Genomic DNA, 12,493 nt, shown 5'->3' on the forward strand with positions numbered 1-12,493 from the left:
ATTATCGCAGTTGCGACCTTGTCCTGGATGTGAAGCGTGAATGTGGTTCCTGTAGTCTGTAGAGTCATTCTGAGGTATTTAAAGGATGCAACAGTCTTTAATCTTTGATTCTTATAATAAATTGTGTCATGTGATGCAATTCTTCTCCCTTGTCTGATTTCAAGGTTTGAAGTTTATCCAAAGTTTGTTTGGACAGAAAGGATCTGAACTGTGTTTTTGTGTTTGTGACTCTGCTAAAAACCCTATCACATTCTGCATCGCTATGTGTAATTGATAAAATAGCAAGCATCACCTTACGGTGTCATTTAAGTACACCATCGGCAGATTTCATCTGATCTACCAAAACCCACTGAACATCAATTCTTCCTTTTGCCAGGTTTGTTTCTTTGAGCTAAAAGTTACAGAACCGGGAGTGCAGAATATCAGTTTCTTTATCTGAATGTTCCGTTTCACTAATCAGAATTTTCAGAAACTTATTAGTGAGAAATCTAAGGCTAGAAAACGATGCCTTACTTATAGCAGACACATTTGCAACTTCTGTATTAATTAAAACTTCATCTTAGAATGGAAATGTGCATACCATGTAGTCACATGATGAAGTGAAACACTTTCTACCAGACTTAAAGAATATGCACTTCTCCTCACATAAAGTGTTCACCAAAACGAATGCAGAGTTCCCTATCATCAGATCACACTCATCCATTTGATTTGCTGGTGTATGATAATCTACATGAAGGAGAGAGGAGGAGCTTTTAATAACGCGTGGTTTCACAAAGCTTGCCATCACATTCTTCAATAGTTCCTCCAAAACTGACTTCAATAAGTGGATGTATGGCATACTTTACTGAAGAGCTACGTTGGGATTCTGAAAGATATCCATAAAACTTGAAAGAAAAAAGGAAAACATTTATGTAAATTTGATGAAAGGAACAGAACAGTCATTCTTCACATGACAAAGCATGAAGTAGTTTCATTTTTTGGGGGGTGAAACTCATGACTGACAAGTGTGGTGAAATATGACAACCTTTTCAGACAAACAAGACATCTACACTTAGACTGTGTTTAGGAATTTTGTAAACCTTCAAAGTTCCCATCTGAGAATCCTTACTCACAATTTTGCTCCCAAATAAAGTAACCAAAGGGTCCCACTGCAGCAAAATCTTACCTAAACACATTGTTAGTGATAACCATAGATTAGGCACATGCTTCAGAATTTTCCTGATCTCCGTGTCGTGTAAATTCTGAAACTGAACTTTTCTTTCCACTCCTTTCCAGATAAAATATATCAATTATACTTTCAATTTATCAATCTACAGGCAAGGACGCCACACCCTTCTCTGCACCAAGGTTAATTAGGTGACAAAAGCTGCCTACGATGATTATGTTACTATTTTCCCGCTTCAAGCATCCTGCCACACCATTCTTTAATCCTACCATTACTGGAGCATTATCGGCACCAAGAGCAATTCCGTTTTTTAATGGAATGCAGATTTCCTGAACAGTTGAGAGTAAAAGATTGGCAATGTTAGCTCCAGTAGCATCCCCTTCTAAATTAGGCAGAGAGAGTCGACAACTCTGAATTTCATTGAGTTCAGGCCTAAAACATTTTACAACAATAGGACATACAGTAAAACCTCATTAATTTGAAGTCGTTGGGAATAAAAAATCAGACTTCGAATTAACCACCAATTCACAATTCAGAAGTACCAACACTTGCCGCGTTACAAAATATTCTAAGGCCCGTTACTGCATGCAGTTAACCTTGATTCACAGTTTATACCTTTCAAATGCCACGAAAAAAGAACTATTTCCGAAATGTATCCAACAAGGTGCATTTACAATGTTCAAATAATGCACTTGGATAAATCACTGATGATGATGATGCTTGTTGTTTAAAGGGGCCTAACATTGAGGTCATCGGCCCCTAATGGTACGAAATGAGACGAAACGGAATGACAAATTAAAAGTCCAAAATCCTCCACTGACCAGAATTCAAAACATGAGGACGAAGAATGAATGGATGGATATCAATTTAAAACAATCAGTGGATGCAACGCGCAATCCCTTACATTCACAGAAACTGACTTAAAACAATAGTATTACTGACCAAGAGACTGCTGCTATAGCATTACACTGAATCGATGAGGCTTGCAGTCTAAAGGGTGTCCAAAATCGAAGTTATCGGCCCCTCAGAATGGTACTTATCGCTAGGAAAGCAGAACCATGGTATTTGTCATGTTGCGGTACTAATCAAAAGTAGCATAGACTCGCGGTATTCCACACATTATGGTACTACTAAGAGGTTATGAAATTCGACATATAATACAGACCTATGGTGTTTCTCACATTGCAGTGCCATTTACAGGCAACGCCAACCTATGGTGTTCATCACATAAGAGTACTAACCACAGGGACCTGCACTATCCCTCGGTGTTCCTCATACAGTGAGTACTAATCATAGGCAAGGCAGAACCATGGTAGCTATCATCCCATGGTCCTGCTCATACGGTGGTACTAATCACAGATACTGCAAAAGCCTACCGCACAGTGCTACTGTGTGCTATTAATCACAAACCTATTTGATACCTAATATAGTGGTACTACGTGCAAGTAAAAGCGACCCATGGTGTTCCCAGTGTGGTGGTACTAATCACAAGTAGTTTCATGGTTCTAAGACAATCATCCCTTGGTCGCCCCTTTTAGTCGCCTCGTACGACAGGCAGGGGATACCGTGGATGTATTCTTCGTCTGCGTCCCCTACCCACAAGGGGTTTTTTTGTTTGGTCCGCGAGAGGTGTTTTATTTCCCTCAAGTCCGCCGGCAAGCCGGTTAGGATCCCCCTATCCGCCACCTGGAAGTATCACCTCTCCCCCTACTACGCCAGCGTAGTAGGTTCGTGGGGATAAATCACTGACAAACATAACCTCACGCAACGAAAGAAAAAAAATCACACAATTCAATACGATAAATTATGCTGGTTCCCCTGTGCAAATGCAGTATTTTTTTGGATTTCTGTACTGTTTGCATTTTTAGATGCTTTGTACTGGCATGGAAAGTGCCCAACATCCTTTAAACATTGTGGTTTATCAAATTTTCCAATGATGAGGGGATAAAGTTTCTCGCTTCCATGTGCATTGCAATGCACTACAATGACCCCCACCCTTGTACGATTCTCCAGCTGGCACTTTCTCCTTTAAAACCATAAGACCGTTTGGGCTCGAATTATAATAAAGCAATGCAGTTTCATCGGCAATGACAATATTGTTCGGTGTCTACGAATTTATTATGAGCCACGTTTTTTCGTCAACTGTCGGCATCGCCAGTGTTCGCAATTCTGCTTTTCCGCAAACTGCCTGTTGCGTGATCTTACAGCGTGCCTTAAGCCTAGAACTGCTGCAGGTTTATATGTCAAATGCTGCAGTTATTTTCCTCAGTATACAACATGAAAATGAAATCAAGCCTGTAAACTGTTATTAATCGCAATAAATCCATATTATACACCAACATAATGCTGAAAGAATGGTCTACATGAAGATGACAGAAATAATTTTAGAAATTGTCACCATTTCTAGCTATCGAAAAATAATTTTTTTTTGGAACAAATTGAATTGTTGAAATATTTTGCACTAAGAAAATAATTTCTGATAGATAATTTATTCCTGAAACATGTTATTATGAAACACAAAAGTGTGTTTTTACATATTTCCCCACAATTTTTCAATTTTCGTTTCAAATGCGAAGTAAAATGCAATATTTTTCTCGAAACGGATTATGAGTTCTTTTCACGAATTTCGAACCTACAGCTTATCTTAGTTTTCTTAGCTCAGTTTCATTTTTTCTTGTGTTCTGATCAATGTATTTATAACAATTTACACAAATATCAACAGTTCACACTTATCCCTACACGGGTTTCTTCAAATATTGACGTAATGCCTACAACGACTTTAACATCATTCCGGTTATCGGAATTTCCCGTTACTTCCGAGACACCTTGTATAGTACGCAAACTTTTTCTTGATCCCAAGTTCCCATTCTGCACTAGGGAGCTCAGGGATCAAGAAAAGGTTTGTGTACTATACTTCACTGTCACTTTCACTACTTTCAGGAATAATTTCCTCATCGGAATTAACAAAATAATCAGTCACCATCACCACTGTCACTATGATCTTCAAGTGTTCGTTTTCAGAATCGTCAACAAAGCGGGCTGCCGTCTTGATTCTAAGAACATAGGAAAGTACTTTCACTTCTACAGTTAAATAAACTACTTCAGATTGCAGCTTGTTTTTCAAGGAACTTAAAAAATGCACATAAAAGTATCAGTATTCAGCTAGTATCAATATTACTGTCAACTGGTGTCCAGTTATAATTCTACGGTGGAAGAACAACGCCGTCTGTCAGAAAGACTATCGCACTTGACGAAACAATGCACAGTCTTCCAGAAAGACGGTCCGCAGTTCTAGGGTTAGAAGGTTGAATAGAAAAAGAATTCTGATTTCATTCAACTTAGCAATCATGAACCGCACTGTAGACCTACCGAAGTAAGTGTGGAAAGCTACCCCTCCACGTTCCGGAACATGCGTTCTATTATGACGCGATTAAATTTCAAGTTGAAATTACTCTAACATAGCATTGTTTAAAAATGTAAGGGCAGCTTCGAATTAAAAGTCTGAATTTCGGTAATGGGGCTGACGTACTTTGAATTACGAATTATCCGTATATCCAATTGAACAATTTAAATAACATGCAAAACTGTATCTCATGTTTCCGGGAACGACAGCTTCTTCGAATTAGGCAGGATTTTGAATTATCAAGGTTCTACTGTATTTTTAAGTTGCTCTTATTGCTACCATCCATAGCAAAAGAAAATGCATTCACCTGCAAATGCAATACAATTTTCGCCCTTTCCTCCATGCACATTTCTGTAATGATAGCCGATGTTTTCATTCTAGCACACCCATATCGTTTAGCGATTTTCCAATCAGGAAACATTTTGTGAAACAAAGGCCGCGCATACTCGGCACAATTTACAGGCAGGTTATGTGCCTCGATAAATCAAATAAATGAAGCCTCGGCATTCGTCACAGGACACACATCTTTGTTTTTACATGAAAATTTCAGTTTCTAGCCTCTTTCTACATATTGGACACACTCCTTATGTTTTTTTTGTTTGCACATGTTTGAGTATATTGCACTTCCTGCCATGCACATCTGAAAAAAATCACACCTATATATAGTACAGAATGTGAGCGTTGGTTCCTTCCTGGATTCACTGAAAGATTGAAACTCTTCCCTATAAGTGCTTTTAAACACTGCATCATTTCTTTTTTGACATTTTGGCCAAAACAATTATTAAGACTTACAACCAAGAAGCTCTACTACGTGATGTAACACGAGAACTTATGCAGGTCCAGCCTCATGTAGATTTCTACTTCTGAGGTTAGGTTACTTGCTTGCGACTTCCACTTCCTATTATTAAGCTATTTGAGTATATGACGTATTATAGAGCAAAGAGGAACACATGGCTGGCCACCGTGCCCCGTACTGCCACCCGGTTGTGATCATTAAAACTACTATTATTTACAAGTTTCATATTCCGTATTGATTGGATTCAATGTAATAGATAAGAAAAATGTTCCACCGATCAATACATTTATTGTGGATGAATTATGACACTAGTACCGGTTTCGACCTATCTTGGCCATCATCAGCTAGCACACAAATTTACAGTCATGGGATAAATTACAAAGAAGTTACTTAAGAGCATCCGGATGTCTGATAAAAAATGGAAGTAAAATATATTGCAGTATGTTGTGTTAAAATAGCTCTGATTAAAAGTAGTGATGGTTAGAATAAATTAAAACCTATTGATTGAGCATGGACATGAGTACATAAACACATTAAAATATATATGGCACATCATAAGACACTAAAAATATATAGCACATTGAACACATTAAAACATGGTATATTTTAAAAACGTCTATTAAAATTTGAGTTCATGTTGCGTTGCATTCATTCTTCAATCCTCTTGTAGTTCTTGAGTTGATTAAGTTGAATATCGAGAATGTTCTATGGTTGACATACTTTGTATTGGTATGTTATAAGAACTCTTGTCAGTAAAATTTGAAAATTAAATTGATGTAGCAAGATAGGTTTTAATATCAGAGTAGTTGGTGGTGACACTTTTCTCGTCTATGCACGTTATATGGTCGTTATCTGTAAAGAAAAGCTAATATGAGTATAGCGTATGTATGAAGGAATGCCTGGATGTATTGTGTAAAATGAAAAAGTACTTACTGTTGTTGCTGTGGAGGTTGTGTACCGATATGTTTGGATATTTGTTGTGCTCTGCTGCGAGTACGTCTGGGGCTCATGTGAGCTGTGTGGATGGATGTCGGTGGAGGGGATGGAGGAGTGGCTATTGTGAAGGTAGGGGCGGGGTTAGGTTTGTGATTCGTCGGTTTGTTATGACGTGTGTTTACTAATTTGAGATAGTCGTTTTTTATTGCAGGAATGACTTTGTCAAAAATGATACTGGTTTTCTCTGTAATGTCGTTAATGTTATGATTGGGGTTAGCGTATTGATCCAAACTAATATAGAAATCTTCGGTTATGTTGAGCAGGGGGCCCTTAGAGTTTATGTTTAATATCATCATGTCATTATTGATGTCTGTGAAGTTGTGCTTAGATTCTTCTACATGTTGGCCTATTGATGAGAAATGGTTGTGCTTTACTGCATTTACATGTTCATTATAACGGACGGTGAAGTTTCTACCTGTATGTCCAATGTAGCTTGTGTCACAGTTGTTACACTTGATACGGTAGACACCTGATTGGTTGTATTTATTATTATTATTGACTGTTGTGGTGTTGTGTATAGTGTTGGTGCTGTTGTGTGTGGTTTTGAATGCTATTTTCAGGTTGTGCTTCTTAAAGATATTAGTTATAGTATATATATTGGTGTTGTTGAAGGTAAATAGAACATAATCTTTTTTCGGTTTGGCTGTTTTGATTAATTTAGTTTTAGGTTGGGATTTTATTTTGTGGATGATTTTGTTGACCATTTCTTTGCTGTATCCATTGTATTTGGCTATGTCGTGGATTAATTTTAATTCATTATTTCGATCTTCTATTGTCATTGGGATATTGAAAGCTCTATGTATCATACTATAATAGGCTGCTTTTTTATGTGTGTTAGGATGAACGGAGTCATTCTTTATGGTATTTAAAGTGTGTGTGGGTTTCCTATAGATCTTGTAAGATAAGTGAGTGTCATGTCTGGTTATTGTTAAGTTCAAGTAATTCAAGGTACGGTTATTTTCTGTTTCTTTAGTGAATTTAATTTGGGGGTCTAAATTGTTAAGTTTGTCTAGTATAGTACCTGCATCAGTGAATCTATTATCTATAATTACGAAGATATCGTCGACAAATCTACACCAAAAATATATATTATCTATTTTATTAATTGACGTGTGTTCTAGGTGATAGATATATATTTCTGCTAATATTCCGGAAGCAGGAGATCCCATTGGTAATCCTCGTTGCTGATATATGGTATCATGAAATTTGAAGTAGTTATTGTTTAAGGCGAATTTAAGCAGAATCACGAATTCTATTTCTAAGGTGCTCAAGTTACTATGGTTTTTTAGGTTAGATTCAATTATTTTGACTGTTTGTTTAATAGGAATGTTAGGGTACATGTTTGTTATATCAAATGAAGTAAGGGTATGATGTTTTTCAATCTTTAGTTCTTTGGTTCTATTGCAAAAATCTATTGAGTTTTGTATTGTTTTGTTTGCTAAAAATGAATCATGCTTTTTCAAAAATTTTTGAATGAATTGTGATAACTTATAGGTTGGACTGGCTTTATAATTTATAATCGGTCTCATGGGTACATTTTCTTTGTGTATTTTAGGGTAGGCCCTTGCGGATGGTAATTGGGGGTTCATAGTTATAAGTTTAGCAGATTCTGTTTCGGTGAGAATTAAGTGTGTGTTCTTGAGTAGATTTTTAAAATTTCTTTGTATATTGTTGGTTGGATCTCGGCGTTTAATTGAAAAAGTGTTGTCCTGGAAACATTCTTTGGTCTTAGTTATGTATTCATTCTTATCCATAATGACCGTAGTGTTACCTTTGTCGGCTTTTGATATTAGTAGATTGTTCTGTTGTATTTTGTTTTTGAGTTTGTTTAGGTTCGATTTATTGGAGGTATTCATGTTTAGGTTATTATTGTGAACATTATTGATATATTGCGGGATCTTTCTATTGATTTTGTGTCTAACTTCGTCTCGTATATCGCACGGAATTTTCTGTAAAGCGAGTTCTGTTTCAGTAACGGCATTTATTATATTCTGATAGGATGATGCATTACCCCAGTTATGTTTGGGTCCCCTGCTCAACATGGCCGTCTCTATATCGTCAAATACGGTTAGTGTGAGATTTTTTACGGGTGGATGGAATTTATGTTGGGAAGGATCTTTATTTTCAGTTATGGTTAGTGGTTTCGGTTTGCTTCGTTGTTTCAGTGTTTCCAGTTTTTTGTTTAATGTGTTTTGTTTCTTTATGGCTAAATCTTCTATTTTATTTCTAGAAATTTGTTGGAAGTAATTCCAATAGCTATGTGGGAGTTCATGGGATACTTTGAGATGTGTTGAATAAAGTTCATTATTGAGATGTTGTTTCTTACGATATTGGAATTTTATTTCTTCTTTTAACCAAATTTCATTAGTATTGTTTAGTGTTTTGCGTGTCTGAGCAGTTCGTCTATGTTTGTTATTGTATTTCTGGAGAAATTTCGGTGTTAAGTTGTTTGAAAGGCATTCCTTCAAGAAGGCAATGCTTTTAGTTGCGTTCATTAGCTTGATTTTTAGGTTTTGGTATTTGTATGCATAACCGAAGATTTCTATATTAGTTTGGATCAATACGCTAACCCCAATCATAACATTAACGACATTACAGAGAAAACCAGTATCATTTTTGACAAAGTCATTCCTGCAATAAAAAACGACTATCTCAAATTAGTAAACACACGTCATAACAAACCGACGAATCACAAACCTAACCCCGCCCCTACCTTCACAATAGCCACTCCTCCATCCCCTCCACCGACATCCATCCACACAGCTCACATGAGCCCCAGACGTACTCGCAGCAGAGCACAACAAATATCCAAACATATCGGTACACAACCTCCACAGCAACAACAGTAAGTACTTGTTCATTTTACACAATACATCCAGGCATTCCTTCATACATACGCTATACTCATATTAGCTTTTCTTTACAGATAACGACCATATAACGTGCATAGACGAGAAAAGTGTCACCACCAACTACTCTGATATTAAAACCTATCTTGCTACATCAATTTAATTTTCAAATTTTACTGACAAGAGTTCTTATAACATACCAATACAAAGTATGTCAACCATAGAACATTCTCGATATTCAACTTAATCAACTCAAGAACTACAAGAGGATTGAAGAATGAATGCAACGCAACATGAACTCAAATTTTAATAGACGTTTTTAAAATATACCATGTTTTAATGTGTTCAATGTGCTATATATTTTTAGTGTCTTATGATGTGCCATATATATTTTAATGTGTTTATGTACTCATGTCCATGCTCAATCAATAGGTTTTAATTTATTCTAACCATCACTACTTTTAATCAGAGCTATTTTAACACAACATACTGCAATATATTTCACTTCCATTTTTTATCAGACATCCGGATGCTCTTAAGTAACTTCTTTGTAATTTATCCCATGACTGTAAATTTGTGTGCTAGCTGATGATGGCCAAGATAGGTCGAAACCGGTACTAGTGTCATAATTCATCCACAATAAATGTATTGATCGGTGGAACATTTTTCTTATCTATTACATTAAAACTACTATCGATCAGTCATACTTAGCAACATATCTATAGAACAAGGAAATGTGTGAGCATTTAAAATACAAAAATTACTGAAACTGTTTTAAAAATGGGGAGGAGGGGAATTTGTCTCTGCTATGGAGATGAAAAAATCGGGAGTTTCCCGCTTAAATTGGGAGAGTTGGCACGTCTGCATAAGGTATAAGAAGAACGCACATACCTGAAGTGCAGCCCTTGTAGCAGTCTCGAAGACTTCACGAACACCTTCCTTGCTTTTAGCAGAACATTCCAAGTAAGCAAAGGCACTGATCTTCTCTGCCATAGCTCGACCTTCCTCAGGCTTCACAGGTTCCTGCTTCATCTTGCCCAACTCTTTAATTGTGTTTGGATCATTTCGTAGATCCTGGAAAATGAAGACACTTAAAATAATGCATAAATTGTATACATAACTCAAAACACACACATATTCCCTTTGAATGCTATTTATACACAACTCTCCTATTTCATGATAAGTGATAAAAATTAAGTACTTTCATCGTACTGTTAAAATTTTATGCAATCTTAATTCTTCTACCGGCCAGACTGAGTGGCTCAGATGGTTGAGACACTGGCCTTCTTACTCCTACTTTGCAGGTTCAATCCTGGCTTAGTCCGGATAGTATTTGAAGGCGCTCAAGTACGTCAGCCTCCTGTCGGTAGATTTAATGGCACATAAAAGAACTCCTGTGGGACTAAATTCCGGCACCTCAGCGTATCCGAACACCGCAAAACCAGTTAGTGGAACGTAAAGCAAGTAACATTATTAATTCTTCTACCTATAACACTTAACTACTGGAAACTGAGCTTAGCTTGCAAAAAAGCAGTATCTCTTATCTTCGTATTGAAACGGGAATGCCCTGCGAGCATTCGCGTTCATGTATTTCTTGAGAGGAACTCGCTAACACCCGGCTGTATGCATTCAAAACGAGCACCGAGCGCGCAGGCACTGTGGGAGACGGCATGAAAGCAAGCGCTGCTCCAGAGTGCCAGCCAAGGCCAAGTGACGTCACACTGAAAGTTCTCTTCTGTTCTATGGCATTTCATCATGAACGGAAGGTTAAATCATAATTTTGAGAACGTCACCTTGTAGGCCTGGACAATAAAGGCTACTAACCAAAAGTTCATTAAAATTGGCGGAAGGATGGCCGAGATATTAATTTTTTAAGATGCTCATATTTACAGTCAAGACGCCCGACCTTCGGCAATAAAAGGAAGTCGCCAGCCTTGAGTAAGTCAGTGTGTCACTGGATGTCTCAGAGTGTGTGTGTGTGTGTGTGTGTGTGTGTGCGCGCAAGCGAGCACATCGTCGTGAACCAGTCGCCTCGTTATGTGATACGGTTTGTTACTCTGTCCGGCTGAGGACCGGGGTTCGAAAGTACGTAATACTAGTGTTGAAAGCCTTCTCTGTGGACTCTAACTTCGCGTGTAAACGAAAGCTTATTCTTGTTAATATCACTCTGTCGAGCCGTGTAACTTCATTTCGTTTTGTGAATTGTGTAATTGAAGAGACTGTACATTTTGAAACTGTGCTTAAAGGACTTAGGGCATGAAGACTGTGCTTTAGTTGTTTCCTCTACAAGAGACTGTGTTAGGCTATTTCGTAAAGTTGTGCCATAGTGACAAGACAATTCTTTTATGGACAGTGTCACTTTATTTCGTAAAGACAGTGCCTACTTTTCTTTCAAAGACTATGTCAATCACTCCGTGAGAAAAACAGTGTCAACATTTCCTTTGCATAAAACTGTGCCAATCTTCATTTCTTTCAAAGACTGTGTCAATCCATTACACAGAACTGTGCTAACATTTACCTTCATAAAACTGTGCCGATATTTCCTTTCAAGGACAGTGCTGATTCGTGGAATACGGTACCTTTATTTCTTTTCGAGGGATTATGTCAATTCCCCTCAAAGACTATGTCTGAATTTACGTGTAATACTATGCCTCAGTGATAATTTTACCTTTGAGAAGTTACGAGATTTTTTTTTTTTTTTTAAGACTGAGTCGTAACAGAACTTGGTTCTCTTTCACAGGACTGTCAAACTGTTTCTTTCTGTTTTCGCAGAAGCTTTAATTTATTTCTACGTGTGTGTGCTAGGACATTGCATGTACTCAATGCAGACAGTGCAGAGACTGTGTCCAAAGGACTTAATTTAGTTTCTTTTGAGATTGAGTGAAGTGCTAAACTATCGCATCTCGGAAAGCTCCAGATTATTTTCATTGCTTATTATTTCAAGTTCGATAGTGCCTATTGCATTATTCTCACAGAACTGTGACTTTGAATTCATCTTTTTTCAAAAGTGTGTCCAATACCATTTACAGTGGAACCTATTCGACTAGTTAACAGTGTCTCGCCTTAATTCGCAGTGCAGTGCAGTAGAGAAGTGTCGTATCAGATTCCATTGACATTCTGTGCGAAAGTTCTACATTTCTCTGCTCCTTTCATAGGACTTTGTGGAATACAAAACTTAACAGGTTCGAGTCTCCGTCAACATCAAGGGCTGACAACAGCCGTGGGTCAACTCTGACAACGTGGGACGACTTCGACGACGTGCGACGCCGCAGAACGACGCCTCC

General features: G+C 37.5%; 1 protein-coding gene across 4 annotated transcripts in view; it reads right to left on the reverse strand.

Moving 5' to 3' along the window:
• Positions 1 to 12,493, reverse strand: part of LOC136864206 (ras-like GTP-binding protein Rho1) — a 204,597-nt gene that overhangs the window by 22,628 nt on the left and 169,476 nt on the right. For all 4 annotated transcript variants that reach the window (XM_067140901.2, XM_067140899.2, XM_067140902.2 and 1 more), the window contains one exon: positions 10,101 to 10,283. In XM_067140901.2, the coding sequence (XP_066997002.1) occupies positions 10,101 to 10,283 (183 nt within the window). The remainder of the gene's footprint in view (positions 1 to 10,100; positions 10,284 to 12,493) is intronic.

This window comes from Anabrus simplex, chromosome 2 (genome assembly GCF_040414725.1).
Source record: "Anabrus simplex isolate iqAnaSimp1 chromosome 2, ASM4041472v1, whole genome shotgun sequence".
Classification (NCBI taxonomy): domain Eukaryota; kingdom Metazoa; phylum Arthropoda; class Insecta; order Orthoptera; family Tettigoniidae; genus Anabrus; species Anabrus simplex.